The sequence below is a fragment of the Episyrphus balteatus genome, chromosome 2, assembly GCF_945859705.1.
Source record: "Episyrphus balteatus chromosome 2, idEpiBalt1.1, whole genome shotgun sequence".
NCBI classification, from domain to species: Eukaryota; Metazoa; Arthropoda; class Insecta; order Diptera; family Syrphidae; genus Episyrphus; species Episyrphus balteatus.
The window spans coordinates 65,626,394-65,648,077 of NC_079135.1; the positions used below are offsets into that span (position 1 = coordinate 65,626,394).

The window sequence follows — 21,684 nt, forward strand, 5'->3', positions numbered from 1 at the left end:
TTTGAAGTCAATCGGTCCATCCGTTTAGGCTCTAGTTCCTTATACAGACAGACAGACAGACTGACAGACTGACAGACTGACAGACTGACAGACTGACAGACTGACAGACTGACAGACTGACAGACTGACAGACTGACAGACTGACAGACTGACAGACTGACAGACTGACAGACTGACAGACTGACAGACTGACAGACTGACAGACTGACAGACTGACAGACTTAAAGACTGACAGACTGACAGACTGACAGACTGACAGACTGACAGACTGACAGACTGACAGACTGACAGACTGACAGACTGACAGACTGACAGACTGACAGACTGACAGACTGACAGACTGACAGACTGACAGACTGACAGACTGACAGACTGACAGACTGACAGACTGACAGACTGACAGACTGACAGACTGACAGACTGACAGACTGACAGACTGACAGACTGACAGACTGACAGACTGACAGACTGACAGACTGACAGACTGACAGACTGACAGACTGACAGACTGACAGACTGACAGACTGACAGACTGACAGACTGACAGACTGACAGACTGACAGACAGACGGACAGACGGACTTCCGGGACCCACTTTTTTCGCATTGTCTATCATCGTAATGTCATGGAAAAATGTTATCTCAACTTTTTTTTTTTGTACGAATGCATAACTTGATAAATAGTACCTATATCGCAAGTAAAAATCGAGGTTTTAATCAAAACCAACATTACGATGATGAAGAAGATCAAAAAAGTGGTTTTCGTCATGCCGTCCGTGTCGGTCTGTGCGTCCATCTATACATCGAGCTAGGGCCTAAACGGATGGATGGATTTGCTTGAAACTTGGTACAGATGATTTGTACGTAATTCCCTAGACCCTTTTTTTTTATTTTTTTAATATCTCCATTTTAACGCATACCTCCCATATAACGTTTTCCCATATGCAAATTTCTCGAAAACGGCTCTAACGATTCTGATCAAATTTGGTGTGCGGAATACTCTTATTGATTCTAACAAAACTGCGTTTTTAGTTTTTCTCAAAAAATGCGGAGAACGGAAATTTGGCGTTGCCGTTTTTCAAAAATTGACATATTTTTTAAATTTATATATTTTATCAAAGCATTAGTTATTTTATTTAAAATTTACAGAGATCATTGAGTATAAAATGTTAAAAAAAAAATATTTTTGAAAACATTTTTAAAAAAAGAAATTTTTAATTTAACCCTTAAACCACTGACATTAAAATATAAGATATTTTATTGTAGGAATTTTGATTCTTATATGATTTTAGGCTGAAAAATACGAATATGAAGTCCGTTTATCCAAAAAATGTCACCTGGAAGCGCCAGGTGGAAAAAACGGAAGACCGTCTGTAGACGGTCTTAGTGGTTAACTACTAAGAAAATATGACAATTAACAAATGATTCAAATCCAAAATAAATGTTTTATTCATTTCAAAATTACAAATTATTTTCTAAGAAATGTTATAAAAAGCTCTTTAATCTTGAAAAAAACACTAATGCTTATTGCATTTGGTACAAAATGTGTGTTTTGGACATTTTATACAATGTACAAATTTTTTTCGTTCCCCATCTTACCCCACATCACCTTTCTTTACAAGTTAAAACTTGTCGTTGAACGATATAATATTTTGTGAATTTGCTCAAATTTGTTTTTTGATAAACAGTCAGATATAAGCCGAAACCCATATTCGCTCCAATGCTTCGATGTTGCAATAAGGAAAAATCGACATACTAATCAAAACTCAAATATACCTTCGGAGTCCGTGTTTATCAACCTGGAATTTTGTTAAGACTTTTTTTTTATATCATCCCGAATTGTTACGAGGGATATCAAATCTATTAGACCGTGTCGGTGGAGAAATATGAGAAAAACTTAAAAGGTTTTGAAGTTTTTTTTTTATTTCAGGCGGAAAATCAGCTTTCCCCCTAAACGTAACTTCATTCCTCCATTGAAGCGACCAGCTGATGTCATAATTGAAAAGCTTGAACCTTCTTCGGCAGGCAACGATGACCGAGCAATATTTTTGACTCAACCGGCGTTGCCACATCTTGTTGTTACTCTTGCACATGCATATTTTCTTATGTGTGCAATACTAACCAGCTCCATATAAGCCACCAGCTGATGGCATAGTTGAGGGTCCTGAAGCTTCTTCAGTAGTTAACGGGGACGGAGTCCTTTTTCGGCTCAAACAGAGTTGCCACATCTGGTTGTTGCTCTGATAAAGTAAGCTCGATTAGAGCTTCATCGTGTGTAACTTTTTTTTACAACTCCTCTTGACACTTGTGGTAATGCGTCAATCAAATTCAAGCTGAGGTTGCTCACATTCTAAGACAAATTAACAGCACAAATGACGAAGTGTCTTTGAGCTGCAAGCAGTCACGAATAATTCCTGTCTTCAGGTGGAAGCTCATCACAACTATAGTCCAAATCTCCAATGTGTTTTTTGAAAACTTTGTTATAATCTTCGAATTCACATCTGCAATTTTTTCATCATTGAAGGCAGATAGATTTACTTTTTTCCACCTATCACAAGCCTTGTTTCTATCACTCCGACGAGACATTATTATTTACTGCAAAAAAAGCATAAAAACTTTTGATTCTGGTAAACAAAACAAAATAACACTGACAAAATAACTAAGAACCAATAAGACTTTGGTGGATAATTTTGGACAATTTTTCATTTCTTAGCCACTAAGACCGTCTACAGACGGTCTTCACAAAAATTCGATTTTCACAAAAATTTTGTGTTTCACAAATCAAATAAAAACAATATAGGAAAATATTATACCTCATTATTTACCAAAAAATTCCCGTGTTGATTGAACTATTGGAAAATATTTTATTTAATAATTTAATTTGACCAAATTTTCTAATTAATTTTTACACCTTTTCGCATCAAATTCTTGATAGAATTGACTATATCTATAGAAATATTCTACCCATAGGCTTCAAACTGGTACTGTTGTAGAGATAAATTCAATCTGCATAAAACTTCTTTCGAGGTGGGAGCGGAAAAATTATTCAGTTATAAGACAATTGGATTTAAGCGAAGACCATCTGTAGACGGTCTTAGGGGTTTAAGGGTTAATTTTCAAACTTTTGATTTTTTTCTACAAAATCTTAAATTTCCAATAGATATTTAAGATAAAGATACTGTGAACTACAAGAGCAAGTACGTGCGACCCAGTCGTGCATTTTATTTATTTAGGTTAAGGTAAGACTTTTTCATGAAAATTATAGTGAAATCGCGAAAATAAAATTAAAATTAAATTTTTACTTTTTTAAGTGAAATCGATCAAGGAGCGTTGTTAAAGTGGTGACTTAGGTCAAACTAAATTGTTTTTGCTGTTGAAATTGACAAATGATCTAGTAAATTTACTACTAGAACTAGAGAATTAGTTTTTTATTTGAAAAAAAAAAATTTTTAATTCACTCAGTTTGTTTATTTTTTTAAATTACTTTCAGTAGTCTTTTTTATGAAAAAAAAAACTTTTTTTTTAGAAAATAAACTGGGCTTTAATAATAACCGAGGTGTTTTTTTTGACTTAAATTATATGAAAGTGTAAAAAACAACTTAAAAAACCAAGAAAATTGGGTTTGATGCAAAATTGCGGAGAAATGGTTGTCAGCAGAAAAAAAGTTTTGGGACAAACTAAAACTAATAAATTCTTGATTGGTTGTAAAAATAATCTTTCGAATCCGACGTAGTTTGAAAAAAATAAAACTCGAAAACGAGACGAAAACGAGAAAATTGTCACTCAAGTTTTTCAACTTAAAACTACCTCAGGAATCCATGGTTATTAGATATTTGAGCGGTGACTGTGGGACACCCTGTGTAAGCAAAGTTTCTTAAATGTGCAAATTAATAATAAATTCGTATATTATGGCTTAAAAATGTTTAAAGTTCGCTTAAAGTTAAGCTGATAATGTTTATTGCATTGTTTGTATATTGCAAGGCGAATATTGTTTAAATATTTCCTCAAAATAAAGGACTTTATATCAACAGCATTTCGTAGCAAGTATGAAAATGTCGATGGATCACACACAAAATTCAAATGCAGGGCATATAAATTGGTCTTCTAGAGTACAGAGGTACCTAGACGAATTTCGTCTAGGTAAGTTTTCATTGATAATTTTTTTTCTAAAACCTCAGCTTTGTACTTATAATTTTGAATCTCGTTTTGATTAGGTCTCAGATCTGTCTGAACTAGTCGAAAGAACTATAAAATCTAGTTTTCTTTTTTTTCATTGTGTCATGTTTCACTATTGTTAGCTACCCCTGACTGTCATGGTGGATATATCAACGCAATTGAAAGTCACACATTGAAAACGCTCAACAATAAAGAAAAAAAAAAACAAACATGACACAATAGCAAAGAAATAAATTAAACCAATTTTTTCACGTACTAAAGCTCTCGGCGAGTCGGTGTATTTGAAAGGCATAGACTTTTAGTCGTTGCAATGACGTCAGGCTGACATTAAATATGTACGCCTTGCAAGATGATCACAGTTGGATTCCTAATATGCGTTTCGAACAGTCAATTTGTAAATAGATACATATATGTACAATGTACATACTTACTCACTAAATAAATTTAGTAAGACAAGATTGAGGCTGATGCGGTTTCCTGTATGGATGAACAATTTGTTCTTATAGTTTGTATTTTCTTTTTAAGACTAAATACGTTCTTTCCTTGAGATGCAATTAGTTATTTAACTCAATCGAATCGATTACGTTGATACTAGTTCAAGTATAGGTAGTTATAAAAAGTTTAAAAAATAAATCCTTCAGGAAAAGTAAGTAGGTACATAAAAGGTACAAAGCGGTCGAACGTTCTTACTGTTATGTATTTGGTTTTTTTTATACTTTTTAAGTTCTTAATTTGAGAAAATAATTTTAGGAAAATTAAAAAAATACAAAAATAGTTTTTCTAATGGAATTACCATTAAATTTTTATTTATAATATTAAACAATGTTATTTTAAAGTGACTATATTCTGTATATAAAAAACATGTTGACCAAAACTAGTTCCAAAATGACTTCTTAAATGCACTTTCTTTCTTAGTCAAAATATTTTGTTAAAGAATCATTCTATTAACGATCATATTAAAATAAATTAAAATTTTATATTGAAACTAGCTGACCCGGCGGACTTCGTTCCACCTTTTCTAGTATTTATTTCCAATTTTAGTCATCTCCCCAAAGCCTGAATAATTCAAACTTGTCGATGCGACATTCGAAATGAGATAATTTGCGTAATTATCTCATTTGGGCTCTAGTGAAAACAGGCTATTAAACAGCTTATATCTTGAGTTCTATCTATCGCACCGTTAAGATTGATATATTCAAGCTGAGGATAAATGACAGAGCCTAAGTGCTTATATTCAGAAAGTGAATTTGTGCTTATTTAGCCTTATCACATTGATTGGAAAACTCGCGTTATTTAACCCCCCGAAAACCATATCAATCCGCGATTTAAAGCTGCCAGACTTTTGAATTTGTTAATAAAGCCCATAAGGCTATAAAACTGCATACTCACATTTCTATTATACATCAACCACATTATAAATCAACCACCAACCAATAGCAAAATTTGTCAAATTAAACCCGAAAAAATACGCTCCTACTTGAGTATTGAGTCTGCCTGATACGGGCTTTACAAAGTCAAGTTGTCGTGAGCCGGGCTATACCCTTCCCCGTTTTCCACTAAATGTGATTTATTTGACATCACAATGATGAAACATTCATATTTTTCGACAGAAAAAAACAAAAAAAAAAACATATAAAAAATGTTTCACAATAATAAAACACTTTGATTTTCAACAACAAATTGCGATTAAAAAACATTGGTTGGTCTTAGAATGTTTAAAATTAAGAATTATATGTATTTTTCAATAGTGAATTATAAAAAAATTTAAAAAAAGGTTTTCTCAGAAATAAAAAAAAAGTTAATGGCGGACCAACCTTACCATTTATGTGTATGAAAAATAGATGTTGGCCGATTCTCAGACCTACCCGATATGTGTACAAAATTTCATATAAATCGGTCCAGCCGTTTCGGAGGAGTTTGATAACAAACACTGCGACACGAGATTTTTATATATTAGAAGATGAATAACAAATACTTTCCGAAGTTTTTAATTAAGTTTTATTTATCGTGTTTTCAAAGAATTAATTATGTCATATACAGGCGTTGATATAAAATCCAAAATATTATGTGGACATTTTTTCCAATATCTTTTACACTGTGACTGTTGACCATTAAACTCGGCTTTATAGTAAGCATTTGATAATTGTTCATCTTTTGATGAGCTTGGTCTGTAAATAGAAAATAAATAAAGCATTAAATTAAAGATATAACTGTGTGTTGTTATTTATTTATGAAATTTATATTTTTATAAAATGAATCATTTTTTTTTTTTTAAACCTTAACTTGATGGTCATTTATGATAAATTTAATAGCAAACATTTTTTAAAAAGGATTCGATGATTTAACTGAAAATAGTAAGGACTTTATGTACCTACATATTTTTAAAAACCCTAAAATTGATATTTTTGAAATTTTGTCTTAATTTATAAATTAAAGTTCCTAAAACGTTTTTGTGCAAACATTTTCGTAAAATCGGTTAAATGGTTTACGAGAATATCATAAATCTAAAAAACAGGTAATAAATTGTTCAAAAAATACTATACAAATATTAAAATCGATTGAGTTGTTTTTGAGAAAAACAATATTTTCCATTTGGTAATATGGCTAATGTCTTTATTTTATTTTTTACGAATCTTAAGCTTAGCATATACATTAGGGTGGGTCAAAAAATCGAAATCCTTTTTTTGATTTGGTACTCCGAAAAATTTCAAGGCACCTCTAGAATATACACACCAAATATCAGCTCTTAATATTAATGGGAAGGTCCTCCGCTTTGCAATTTTCCATTTTTAAATCAAGCTTCTACTAAAAAAATTATTTTTTTAAAAATCGACTTTTTAGCTAATTTTTTTACATATTCTTGTAGGAAATTGAACGCTCTATATACTTTATATATTTTTTTCGTTTATCTAACCATTTAATAGATATTTGAGGTCCAAAAATCGAGAAAATCTTTAAAAATTCGTTTTTTGTTCTTAATTGTGTAACAAATTGAAAAATTATAATAATCAAACGCACAAGACATATTCTTGTAGGAAATAGATTGTTCCACAAATAAGGTCTTATTAACTTTTTTCATTAATCTAACCATTATAAAGATATTCGAGGTCAAATTAAAAAAAAAAATATAAAAACATTTTTTACTTTTCAAAATTTTCTAATTCGCTGAAAATTCATTATTTTCAAATTAGCAAGATATATTCTTGTAGGGGCTTAAACGTTCTACAAAAAATTCCTTGGGATCAAATTGATTGCTTTAACCGTTTAAAAGATAATCTTGTAAAAAGTGGTTTTATGCTCATTTGGGTTCTATAAGAAATACATTTCGTATTTTTTTTTTTTTCTACAAAAATTGTAATCCCTAAAACTTATTTAGGATTTATTTAGAATGTGTAAGTAAACTAACTTATTACTTGTTAATTTTCAGTTAAATAAACAAAAAATTTAAATCCTCTCATTAAAAATATGTACATACGTTTCACATCATTATTGGTTCAAATATATCAATAATATTTCCAGTTTTCTATACAGCATTTTTTTATGATTGATAATGTTTTAAAATAGCAAGAAAATTTTCATGTGTCAGTTAAAACAAGTTTTCAATCAATAGAAAAATTCGAAGTACTCGTAGTTTACTTGAAACTTTGTCGCAATTCTACTGCTGCTTTAAAAAAGTACACATACGCCCGAGTGTACCATATTGTATTGTATCTTACGGCAACTTTTTAACCAAATTTTAACTGTTTTTTCGAAGTCCAATAAAAGCATTTCTGGTTGTTTTTTTGCATCCACACAGGATATTTTACATACATATGTTGTATAACGCATATCCCCCGGTCTTGGATGAATTTTTATAAGTTTTCTGATTCTACCCGTTATTTTTTCTTAAAGTACGGATCACACCAAGTAGTTGCGACTGTCTGGTTTCCCAATTCTTTTTTCAAACTGGTAATCGCTACCTGCGACCAAAATTTGAAAATGAATTTTTCTACCGCTGGTAATTCAGTCGATATAACTGAAGTAAAGAAATAAGTAAAATTTCTCATTATTTTATAATAAAATCAATTTAATAATCAATAAATTAACTGCAATAAGGCAGCTTATTTGCTATTGAAATGTAAAAAAGAGGCATTTAACACATAATTTTGGTTAGCTTGAAGATTAGCCTAATCCTTTTTTTTTCAAGGAATTACTCCACTTTCAATACTCGTCGATTTTTTGGTTCTTCAATTTTCTGCTGGAAACTTGTAAAGTCTAATTCGTGCTCTATACAATTTAATTTAGATTTTCTAATACTGCCAAATTGTCGAACTATCGGTAGTTAAAACTAATATTGAGGTTATATTGGGGTATTATTGGTGTCAAGGGATTAGACAAATCTGATAATCACGGTTTTAGCTGATACCGATATATTTTTCGGTGGTGGTTTATGAAGTGTGTTTATAGTAATTATTGATGCAACATCGTTAAAAAAAACATCGATGTTTGAATACATTGATGTTTTATTTTCAAAAAAAACATCGGTTCTATCTTCGATACATCGATGTTTTCCCGATGTATTTTTGTTGGACATAAATACGATCTACTGTATCTAAAGAACAAAATATTTATGTCTTATCTGTTTAAAACCCAAAAACCTAAGTTGAATTCAATTTTTAGGTACCACAAAACAGACAAATTTATCAACAAAATGAAACATATTTTCTTAATACGATTTTCGTTTTTATTTATATATAAATACCATCAATTCTAATCAAACGGAATCATTTTTTTTTAACGTTCAGAGCTCTGAACGGGACTCACAAGCATGTTAATAATGGTCGCCAGAGGCGTACACACCATTGGGCCAAGCGGGCGGTGCCCCTGGAGACAATGCAGAGAAGGAAACTGTTATTATAAATAAGTAGAAAAAATATTACCTCAGGGACCTCAAAAAATGCTACTAAAATAATCTAAGCGACCAACAAATAATACTTCTGGGGCCCCCAAAAAAAAGAGAAAGGCGTATAAATATCCTTTTTAAAAAAATGTCTATATCGAAATGGCCCCTTTAAATTAAAATTGTCCCGGGGCCCCGGCAACTCAACGTACGCCTCTGATGGTCGCGTTCTGATTTCTGAACACACAGAAACAGTCCTTTGAATGAAAACATTAAAAAAACTTTGGAGCTTTGAACACTAGACAAAAAGGATTGAGTTTGAAAGTTCAAGTTCTGTTATTATGCAAAAAAAGAAAAACGAGTAACAAAATGAACGATGTCGATGTTTTCTAGATTTAACGTCGATGTATCGGCTTAAGAAACATCGATGTTGCATCCCTAATAGTAATGCTTTGAAATTTACATTATGTACATCTTTGCTGAATTGTTGGTAAATCAAAAATCAAAAGAACTGATGAACTCATATAACTGGGGTTAAAATGTGATAGAGAAAGATGATTGTAGCATTAAAAAGTCATTGGAAGCAAAAAAAAAAAAAAACAAAAAGCTTTCGTTGGCCTGTTTAAGCGTATAACAAGCAATCATGACCAAGGTCAGAAATTATTTTCAAAGTCCTTTTTATTATCAAAATTAATTTAATAAATAATTAAGTTTAGTACTTAATAAAAATCACCAAAATAAATAATAATAATAATATTACTTACGCAAATATAATGTGCATAACAGATCCTAAAAATCCATTAATTTCTCCAATTCCAGAAGCGTTTGTTTCACAAATCAGTCGGAGCAAACAACCTTGACCATTATATCCATGCCTTATCAACAAAATAAATACAAAAATTAAAGCTGATAATAAAATAAAACTTTAAACTCATTCTTCATTAAAATTATGTTTAATATGGACATTTGAGATTTAAAATTGACAAACCGTGATTTAAAAAAAAATATAGATTATATAGATTAAATAAAATTAAATTTATAGGTTCGTGTGCATTTGTAGGTACATATTATTTTCTGCTATATATTGTTATGTTGTCAACTCACATTTCCAGTCTTTGTTTCAGCATGCTGTAGAAAGTCCTTCTTGATAGCAATGATCTTCTCTCGCGATTTATATCATTTTCACTTTCGTTTTCTTCAGCGATTGTTGCGTTTAAAGTTAGGGATGCATTATTTGAGCTGCTTATTGAATCATTACTAGCTTCTGTTATTTCTATCACATTCTCCTCAATGACGTTATGATCAGTCAATTTATCAGATTTAACATTTTTTTGAGTATTTTGTTTTGTTGTTTTGAGTTTCATGTGTTTTACATTTTTTGTAGCATTAGTTTCCATAAGATATTCATCACGATTTGAATCTTTAATACGACGAGTATCTCCAAATTCCAAATACTAAAATTGAAAAAAAAAAACCTTAATATAATTTAATATAGGTAGATATTTAATCTCTAACTTATTAAAAAGTAACTTTTTTTTAACATTTTTCTAAAGGAGAGGGAGGTGATTGTGATTTATTTAACTGAACACGTTTCATGATTTGGTTTTAAAATAAGCTTTAACAAAAAAAATTAAATTTAACAAAAACTGTTTTCGTTTTTTTTTTTTTTTCATTTATTTGATATTTTGGTGTAGCCTAGTATAAATAGATTTTGTTCAAGGACAAAATTGTAACAAGCTGATTTTTTTAGGTGAGCTAGTTTTGCCTAAAATTGAGCTTACAATTGAGAAATTACAAAATTTCAAAATTTTTCATGTGTTATTTAAATTAAATAAAAATAATAACAATTTAACATAAATGAAAGTTGTAATACATTAAATCAAATTAAAAAAAATACAAATTAGAAATATGTATACAAATATCTACATCGTCTTTTTTTTGGTTTAAAATTTTAAAATAATTAAAAATCCACTTACCGCTGGCAGCTGCCAGTTCACCGGCAAATTGTAATTCGCCTCAAAATTGTATGAAATAAAAACATTCCTATGTGGTCCAAGATCCAAGGGAACGGCAAGTGCAGCGAATATCTATTAGTATGAGACCAAAGTTGTTGGTTCTTTGCATTCCGAACTTTCAATTTATAAAAAAAACATAATTTCACAATTTATTGAACTTACACCATAGGCACTGTTAGAAGGAAAGAAAATCGCACTCTTCACGACCGTAATACAAGACACTATTACAATTCCAATATACAACATTTCGGTTGTTTGTATTCCTTTAACACTTTAATGCATAAATTTCAAAATTCTATATTATTGAACCTTATCTGTTTGAATGACATTAACGAAATGCTTTAACCGGCAAAGTTAAACCATACACAAACAGCAAGAGAATTTAAAAGCAGGCAACTGTGACAAAGCTATTTAATTAGAACATCTCCCAAAATTGTTAAAATAAATAAAACTTCTTTTTCTTTGCCCTACATTGTGGCTGAAGATGTTGAACTTTTTGTGGGACAGTTTTAACAAGTCTTTGGTTTAAGTTTGATGGAATGTTTAAGTTGTTTAAATGTTAAACTAGTTTGATTGTGAATGTGTTATGCAATTTATCGAGAGCGGTGTATTCATCATTATGCAAGGGCGGAAGCAGTCTTCTAGAATACTGATTTCAAGAAAGTGGTGGTTCAAAAAACGCTTCAATTTGGAGTAATTGCTAATTTGGGGAAATAACTTGATCGAACCTAAGAAAAATTGAACTTTAATGAAAAAATCAAGCAACAAATTACTGACAGTAATTAAGTTTAATTCTCTAAAACACAAAAATACGTAGTCATTTGAATAATTGAATAGATAAAAAGGAGAATAAGGGTTTTTGACGTTCACGGCCATAAATAAAATTGTATCAAATGAAAGAACTATATCTTAGGAAAAACTTTAAATATGAACGTTTCACTGTATTACAATAAGAAAATGTAAGATATTGCAAGATTAGTTCTGTTAATGCATCTTGCAATGTGTGAAGAACAAATCGAATTATATTTGTATTTTAAATATACCTACATAAAGATGATGCTCTGTCATTTTCCTTGAGCCTGATTCGAACTAACAAAAACTTGAAGGAAAAACTCTCAAAACAGACTGAAAATTGTTGCTTCAAAAAGTTTCTAGTTTGTGTTCTATTGATTGCATATTCAAGATAAATGTCTTCAAACAAGGAAAATTTTACCTATTTTAAATGTTTTTTTTTAACAAAACATTAATTTTTGACGAGTTTAATTTGGAAAAAAGAGCCTAGGTATGTTTCAATCAAAAAAGCTACCAAAAAATATTTGATTTTTGAAAAGATTGGAATGCAGTTAGATTAAAACATTTTATGTAAGTCAATGTAGAAAAACTACATATTTATTTGAGAAAATATTGAGAAAACTTGAAAAAAAAAAACAAAACAAAAAAACGATGTGATAGAATTTTTCTGACTTTGGATTCGAGCTCAGGACATGTTAGTTTAACAAAAACCCTGTTGACCAGTGTAATCGAATAGGGCAGAAAAATCTAACGGTCTTAGTATTGAATATCAAAATATTTAAAAACGATTTCAATTTTATTCAATTAATTTTATTCACGGAAAATTCGATCTCAAAAGTCGTTTTTTTTTATTTTTTCATATCTGGAATAACAGTGTAGTTTTTCTACATAGCCTTAAATTAAATGTTTTAATCTAAAATATCTATTTTTTGAAACGTCTTCAAGACATCTTTGATTGAATTTTAAAATATTATAAAAATAAAGGAAGCTTATCCCTTTATATGTAAAGAAAGTATGTAAAGAAAGTAAAATTAATATCATGTAAACATTTGCCTTGAATAATTATAAAACAAGTATGTAGCTATTTAAAAAAAAAATCAATATTTTTTTTAATCATTTATTTCGACATTTAGAAATCGAAATAAAAAGTTTGAAATGCTGTTTTCAAGTACAAAAATGCGAAAATTCAAACAACAAACAGTAAATTATATGGGGAAAGTGGGGGCAAGACCGCCTATGGGGGCAAGACCGTTTTTGTACTATTGTATGAAAAAAAGTAAAACTGGCAACACTTGCAATATAAAATAGGTGCCTTTTGGTATGATCGATCACGTCTGTAAGTTTTAGCAAGTTCAGTTGAGATGCCTAAGAGTTACGGTATAAATTTTGTGATTTTTCATCATTTTGTTATAGTTCATACATAGTTTATAGTTTTTATAAACAGAAAGTGATTATTTAAAAGTATTTTCTGTGAAAGAAAGAGTCATAAAAATAAATTTAAAAAAAATAATCCAGAACATCAGATATGATAAGACTGCCCATGGGCGAAATTGGATTCTCTGGTAGCTTAAAAAAGTGAAAAAAGAAGTTCACCGTTAAATCTTCTAAAAAGCTAATAAGCGACGCACGGGCGCCAAATAATACTGTAATTGATGATTCTGAGGAAGAGGACTTTGCAGACTGTATTCTTGTATGAGTAGCTACTGAGTAAAAGAAAAAACACGCCTTATACTACTTACTAATAGTAATCCTACATATTTTCAAGAAAACCAAACTTACAAAATAAACTGTCAATAAAATACATACTTGTAACGCAATATCTATGAAATATTTTGTAGTAGGTATTTCGATAAAAAAGTATTTAAAAATTAAGTCATTAAAGATAGGATTTACAAGCTTCGTATGTTGTTTTGTTGGTTTATTAAGGTTGTAATTACAACCGAAAGGTCGAAGAAAAATTATGGTAAAGAACGAATTTGACTTCAAGACTACGTATGTATAGGAGTTCAAATTATACTGATTAAGAAGTCTGCCTACTGTCGATACTAACCGATAATTTACTTTGAATTTCAAGGCAATAGAGTAGCAAAGCAAACTTGTTCATTCGCCGATACTTAATGGTTCAAGTGTGCACAGTGCGCACTAGGCCGGAGCGACATTGTATGGGAAAAAAATAAAATTGAAAAATAAAAAACATACATAACATAAAAGTATTAAAAGATTTTTTTTTTATTTTTAAAATGACCGCTAGGGGTCGCGCATACCTATATTGAAAATTGAAAAACAAAGAACAAAAAGTCTTTTAAAAGACATATTTTGCATTTTTTGAATTTTGTTTAGTTAATTAATGGATTTATTCTTCTTTTAAAAGCCCCCATTGGTTATTTCTCATTGCAATTAAAGCTCTAAAAAATATGCCTAAAAAACAAACGATAGATCAGGACTAACAGAATAAAAAACATTTTTTACTTTTTTTAGTTGAACTTTTTTTAAATATATTTTTTCAAATTATTTCCTTAATTTATTTTATATAATCCTTTTAAGTATCAACTCTGCACCGAAAAAAAAATACAAATACAAGAAAACATACTTTTTTGCATTGCAATGCGTCACCCCTAGCGGTGAGAAAAATTAAAAAAAAAAATCATTTAGGTAGGTAATTATAGTTTTAGGACTATAATGCTATATGACTATTTTGCGGGGGGTATAATTTTGAATTTCCAAAAAATTAAACTTCGCTCCGGCCTAGTGCGCACTCCCATATATTTTCATACCTTAAACTTAAGTGGAGTCCACTTATTTTAAGCGGCAATCGTTTTGTTTTAAGTTGGGATTTAAGGTGCCCTTTTTTCTCCGCGAAGGCCTCCATCCCTGATGGGGTGTCGCATGCATGACATATTGCTAACAATATTTGTATTTATTTATGTTATATAAATATAATTTTTGGTAGCATAAATACACGTTTAAGTTAAGTTTTTATTGAAAGAAAAAAAAAAAACTAGCACACCGATATAAAACTGTCTTATATTTTTTTATTTTTTATCAAAGTAGAACAGTTATTTTATTTAAAAAACTTTCTGGGCAACCATGTTCATAGGAACTGCAATTATGTTTGAAGCCAAGTTCTTCTGCTTTATACAAAGCTTGTGGAATATTTTCGTTCTCCGACGACGTTGGCCTGCAAATAAGAATTTTATCATTTAATTGTTTAATAATTTCATTTCCCATTTTATTGCATTTTTATTATTCCCGAATGCAGGAAAGCTTAATCACCTACATAAAAAGAACATGTAAAATGCTTCCTAAAACCCCATTGGATTCATAGATACTCGATTCAGCAACTTCACAAATCGTCCGCAAAAGACAATCGCTTCCATTTAATCCAAAGTGTTCCATGTAACCTATTACGCTTCTATAAAAGTTTGTTCTAGTGTACAATGAACGCTGATGCCGAGCACTTTCAATGTTCGTAACACCATTACTAATATCACTAAACATTCCATTTAAATTCCACTAAAATTTTAATATTTTCAATTGTTTTTCCATTGATAAATTCATTTACACAAATTTACCTTTTTTATTAGATTATAGTGTGTGTCGTTTGGAGGCAATCCATAATTGGTTTCTAAGTTGAATGCAACGTAAATATTTCGATCTGGTAGATCCACAGGAATTGCTACAGCAGCTAAATACTAATAGGAATAAACTAAATTCTCAAGTCCTTCTATTTAATTTATAGCACATATTGCACCACTTACGCCAAATGAATTTCCATTTGTAAATGCAAGTGTCCGTTTCGAACGAATGCAATGGTTGCCGCGAAAAATACAGCATATAGAAAGAAAGGCTAACACGAAAAGATTGAATTGTATTTTTATGAAAGATAACTCCATTCTTTAACATAGTTTGTGGAAGACTAAAGTAAAAATTATTGCTTGTGCATTGTGTATAGGTAACAAGCATTTGCAATAAGTGAACATTTAGCATAATTACGTTAAGACACAAGATCATGGACCAATAGTTAACAAATGCAAAAATATATACAATATATGTGGATATAGCTCAGTATAGAATAAAAGAGGAATCACTTATCTTCTAAGAAAATCATAATCAAAATCAAGGAGGTTGGAAGTTCAAATTATAACTTTGTTTTGTAATCAAAATCTCATGCTCATTAATCAGTAGGTATAGCTTTAATTTATATCGGTTCATAAACATGCACAGCACAAATAGTCTATTCTTCAATTTCCAGCCAAACACCAAAAATAGACGAACCAGAGCCGTACGTTGAGTTCCGGGGCCCCGGGGCAAGACTAAATTTTAGGGCTCCTTTGATATTTGGTAAAAAAGTACGTATAGGTACGCCCTATTTTTTTTATCTTATTTTTTTTTGCCCCTGATGTATTATTTTTGGTCGCTAAGATTATTCAAGTAAAATTTTTTGGGGCCCTAAGATAATATATAATTTTTCTTAAAAAAAAATTTATTTTTTTGGGGTCCCTGAGGAAGGTAATATTTTTTTTTTAGATGAAATATTATGTGGCTGGCAACAAATTCATCATGTATTACTCTGAAGAATATAATTTGTCTCTCTTGTGTCCGATTCATGTCAAATATCTTATCTTTTTTCCTCGTTTTATAATAAGTGGCCTTCTCTGCATTGTCTCCATTCTGGGCCCTGGCGGATCGGGGGCCCCGGGCACCGTCCCACAGTGGTAAAAATGATCCATCTAGGTGGACATTTGGTTGAAATTTGAATGCAATTAAGAGACAAACTGGACTTTTCACAGTTATAAGGAATGATTGACAACTATGAAACCACCCAATTTATTTCATTTGAGAAAATTTCTCCAGCTTAACAGAGCAGTCTTTTCAAAGCAAAAGATGATTCCAGGACTTTGCACATAATGCAATTTTTTTTAAGATTACGTGTTTTAGCTCTGTTTGTTTTCAACCGAGTTTATTTTTTTTGAGAATTGTCAACAGTTGTCAGCACTATATGTGTATATGCAACACTTAAAGAATTTTTTGTTAACAATACCCAATAAACACTGGAGAACCATTTGATAGAATTAAGAGTCTATACAATTTTTGAAGTTCTGTAACTTTTTTTGCCCACCTTTGCCCACCTTCCGGTTTTCGTTGTCCGGACGAGTAATTCATATAGATTACACAACGGTAATATTTGAAGCCATACACAACCATAAGCGTGCTATATTGGAAATTTTCTTTGAAAATTTAATTTTTACGGAATGATTTAATTAAAATCTGGAGAGAACAAACCGCTCAAGAAAAGGATTTTGATGTTCGCAACTATGTGAATGAACAGATTATTTTTAAAAGTTTTGATAATGAGAACTTTTCAGTTTTTTGAGAAATGGGTTATATGACTTTTAAGCCCAAAGAAGAAAAAAAATTCAGACCAGTTTTATGCTGTGGTTCCCCATGAGTGTGATTTAAATTTTAGTGACACAAGTAACGGCGCATGAGCTCAAATGGATTAAGGTTATTCAAAAATATGTAGTTTTGATCATAATTATTAAGACGAATTAGAAATACATAACTTTTGGTATATAACCTAATTTTTCTCAAATCAATATTGCTTTCAAGCATTCAAAATGATTTCAAAAAGCACGATTTTGACTTTACTTCGACATTGAAAATAAAACTACAGATTCGTCAATTTTTAACCAATTTAATATTTTTTTTATCTATTAAGAAATATAGGTACCTATATATATTTTATGGTTAATGATAAAAATCGAAAGGCAGTTGAAGTTGGATTGTGTGCACAATAGGTGTCAGAAATCAATTAAAATTAAATGAAAAAAGAAAATCCGATTAAAATAGATTTTTCGAACAATTTTGTTAATTTTTTATCGAAAACTATTCGAAACTATTTCAGGTGATATCGAAGCAGAAGTAAAGTAAAGAGTTTACTGGCAGCACTAGTTTTTTTTATTAGTTATAACTTCGAAAATAAATAAAATCAATAAGATAATTTTCAAACACATGTTTCAATTCTATTTCGAGTAAATGTGAAATGTAGAAACTAGCTAATAATTATTAAAATCTGCAGAAAATAATCCTCTACAGTTAATAAACATATACTCAGTATTTGTAGTAGATAATTTACAATTTTAATGCAGTTTATGAGTAATGTCCACCTAAAAAGTCCCTTTTTACCAGTGTGCGTCCCACTTGTCCCAATGGTGTGTACACTGTTCACCCCTGAGACGAACGATCCCTGAAATGGTGGTGATGTCTTTAAAATTACTATCTTGAAATAATATCGGGAATAATACAAAATTCTGGAGACAAAGCTATTGATCTGTGAAAGACTTTTTTCAAAAGTTCCTCTAGTTCCTGAGATAGAGCTTCACAAAGTTCTGTTTAATGCACAATTTTCAAATGGACTTGACCCATCATTGTTTTGAACGCCCTAGTTATCAATTCATCATACATGATGTATCTGTAACTAATATTAACAAAACATCCCCATCTTGAATGTTAGTGATAATGTTAAATTAAATTTAATGCTTCTGTTATTTTTCATCTTATTAAAGAAGTTTCTAAATCTTTTTTCATCACAAATGATAAGAGACCTATTTGTGAAGGTGATACTTTTTAAGTTGTTAATTAACATTCCATGAAGAATATAGAAATATTTTCTTAACACCATCTTCACTTCACTTTTATTAATAATGTTCAATATTAGCGAAAACTTACTTTACAGACTAAAGCGCCATATTAGCACAAGTACTAAGTCACAAAAAAAAACTGCAAGAATTCGTGTTACTTTCTTTCAGTAACTTAAACATTTGTATCCGGAAAGATCTTGCAAGTGGCTAGTTAGTTTATATTTGCCAAAGAAAGTTAGGTACCTATTCGCAAACGTATCTTACGTTTTTTACATGATACCCTCAATATGACTGCATTTAACTGATCTCATTTTTAAAGGAACATGCGTGTTCATGATAACGGAGTTCTTGAGGTCTTATGGTCCAGTCGTCCAGTTAAGCCACAAGAATTTCATCATCTTTTATGATATTATTCCTGCTGATATTGTTTTCTATACTTTATTGGAACATGTAGTTTACTTTGCAATGCAATACAAATATCACAATTCACATAAATCAACAGTAAATCAGTTATTTGAAAAATTTAAGGTGTGCTCTTATTTGGACACCCTGTATCTAAACATGTTTTTTTTTTTTTGTTTTAGCAGTTCAATATTGCAGTACCTAGGTACTTATGTTTCAATGTAGGTCTTAGAAGTCATCTAGATAATTAACATGTTCTAGCGAATTGTTTAAAGTTCCCGGAAAGATCATCTGCAATAACCTGAAATACATTTCAGTAAATCATCTTCGGGCATGGGGGTCGTACGGCTATTAGTTGTATCTCTGCTATTAGGAAGCCTAATTGGAGGTCTTGCAATAAGTAAACGTTATTTGTTATTTCCTCGACAAGCACCAACTCGTCATCAGGTAATACAAAACAATATATTGTTCAAAAATTCTGTAATAATTCTTATTAATTTACAAAATTTAGTTCATTGCTGGAATTGGTATTCCAGTTGATCTTGAATATGAATCCTTGGTAGTGGGGTATGTCCTGAAAGCTATGTTTTACTTACCATGGAATGCGACAACCTTCAGGGAGAATCCTTTTATTCCAGAATATCAAAATTACATAAATACAGCAAAGAAGCTACAGCATAAAATATCAAGATGGAGCGTTTACGCAACTATTGAAAGTGTTATAGAGAAGTAATTACATTTGCTTTTATTTATATAAGATAGTGAAATACTGACATAACTAACCTTTTTTTTAACTAAACAAAAATCAATAAATATCTTTAAATATTTTGTCTATTTCATTTGCTTTTTGTATCAACAAAACAATTCAAAACAAATACAATATTAAAGTTCAAGTGATCTCTACTCCCAAATCAGTGTCTTGTATACTTCTAAATATCATTATCATTTAATCACTTCGCTCAAAACAAAAATAATTTTTATGATTTTATTTTTCCTTTGTTTATTTATAAAATATGATTTATTTTTTCTTTAAAAGTTACGGTTATGATGGTCGAGAGTGCCTGCTACAAGCAATTTGTGAAACCAGTACGACTAAATTCTCAAAACGAATATCTGTCTTGGGGGAACTTATGCACATATTACTCACGTAAGATTGTTAGTTATTCTAGATAACAACTGTTTAATTTTTTTTACAAATTCGCAGACCTACCTCCTCATTTGACGAATCGGAAAAGGATATTCAATTTTATTTTGCTGCCCAAAAGTCTGGAAAAGCCGGTAAATGCGAAGACTTCCATTGTCCGTTTTCAGTTTTGAAACAACTTTCGGTTATTTTTTGACAAAATTTTTCTTAATGTTTAAAAAAATGTTTAATGTATCTACCCAACACCACTGTCACTCATTAAAAAAATTAACTTGATTAAGTAATGCTTCTACATCTATTAATTTATAATAGGTAAAACATAAAAAAACAGATGGATAAATGGACGGCTATTTCAAAACAAGAACTTTTATTTTACTGGGTTCATTTTAAATCATAAGCCTGAACCAAATTGGCCTGAAAAATGAAATAAAATACAAAGATAAAAAAAAAACTTTTTTTCAAATCGAAAACTTACAAAAATGATGAAGAAAGCTGGATTTTGGTTTAAACCAACTCACTTCTAAACCTTTTGTTTTTGAAAAAAAGAGGGTATACAAAAACTGAAATTAACAAAAACTAGCTCTTTGTAAGAACATATGTACCTATTTACGTAATTGGACTTTAAGGAAAATAAATGAAAACGCATTCACACCTCCCTATATTATTTTTTAAATATTTTATACATATCTATAATAATAAGAAAAACTATACTTTTTCAATTAAATCTCAAATCCTGCTGGATCAACGATGCACTCTGCATTTCGTGAGATAACTTGAATGCAACTGTTTTTTGAAGAAAAATGTCAAGACATTACAAATCTATTAAACACAATTTTCTAACTTTTCTATGCCTTATCTTTTTTCCAAGTGTTCTAAGCCATATTTATAACCCTAACAGATTTGGCTTGTAATTTTCAGAATCATTTTGAGTTGAAACGAAGTTGATACAACAAAAACAAAAGGACTTCATTCCAATTCAAAATGTTTCTTGACCACTTTTCTCAGTTACAAAATTAAGGCACTAGTATTTTATTATATTCCATATTAAAAATAACAAATGTATTGAGTTAAATATTTTCGATTCCCTAAGCTATAACAGCCTGTTTTCACTATACAGTCTAAAAAAGATAATTTCGCAAATCCATTTGGTAATTACTAATTTACACGTGTTAACCGTTTTTTACCTTTTTAATTAATTTATTTCTTGTTTAAAAACTTATACCTATTCTGCAGTTTTTGTTGATTTTAAATTGATTTGAATTTAAATTGGAAAAAAACAAAAAACCATCAACAGCAGATCTCGGAATATTAACACTTCAATACAACCCTGTAGAAGAATTTTTCATTTATTTTTTCTATTGAGAGTGATTTTCAAACAACGTTTTCTCTGCTTTTTTTTGTGTTGAAAATTTTGCACTGAAAATAAACAAATTTTTTGAAAAACCGAAACAATTTTGTACATTACTAAGCTACATTTCAAGACCATTAACACCAAGGCCATAAACACATTGGTTGCGGCGGCGTGGGCATATTTTGGTAAGGCCGTGTGGGAATTGCGTTAAATAGTTAACCCCGTGAAAGACAGAAACAGATTATTTTCATCCGAGTAACAGGTATTATAGGAGCATTTGTTTTTT

General features: G+C 30.2%; 3 protein-coding genes across 3 annotated transcripts; 1 reads left to right on the top strand and 2 right to left on the bottom strand.

Moving 5' to 3' along the window:
- Nucleotides 1-5,800: 5,800 nt before the first annotated feature.
- On the bottom strand, nt 5,801-11,314 carry LOC129909487 (uncharacterized). Its single transcript, XM_055986564.1, has 5 exons — nt 11,231-11,314; nt 11,030-11,140; nt 10,158-10,507; nt 9,818-9,928; nt 5,801-6,342 (listed from the first exon to the last, which is right to left on the bottom strand). Exons 1-5 carry the CDS (start codon nt 11,312-11,314, stop codon nt 6,177-6,179), a joined length of 822 nt encoding a protein of 273 aa, XP_055842539.1. The 3' UTR covers nt 5,801-6,176.
- A 3,612-nt stretch (nt 11,315-14,926) lies between these two features.
- Nucleotides 14,927-18,362, bottom strand: LOC129910433 (uncharacterized; the record flags this gene model as incomplete). The annotated part of the gene is made up of 4 exons (XM_055987814.1): nt 18,350-18,362; nt 15,433-15,545; nt 15,138-15,373; nt 14,927-15,038 (listed from the first exon to the last, which is right to left on the bottom strand). Coding segments are annotated over exons 1-4 (474 nt in total), but the record flags the coding sequence as incomplete, so codon positions are not given.
- A 726-nt stretch (nt 18,363-19,088) lies between these two features.
- On the top strand, nt 19,089-20,327 carry LOC129912024 (uncharacterized). The gene is made up of 4 exons (XM_055990104.1): nt 19,089-19,350; nt 19,415-19,632; nt 19,940-20,050; nt 20,108-20,327. The coding sequence occupies exons 1-4, from the start codon at nt 19,237-19,239 to the stop codon at nt 20,241-20,243; spliced, it is 579 nt and encodes a 192-aa protein (XP_055846079.1). The 5' UTR covers nt 19,089-19,236; the 3' UTR covers nt 20,244-20,327.
- The last annotated feature ends 1,357 nt before the right edge of the window (nt 20,328-21,684 follow it).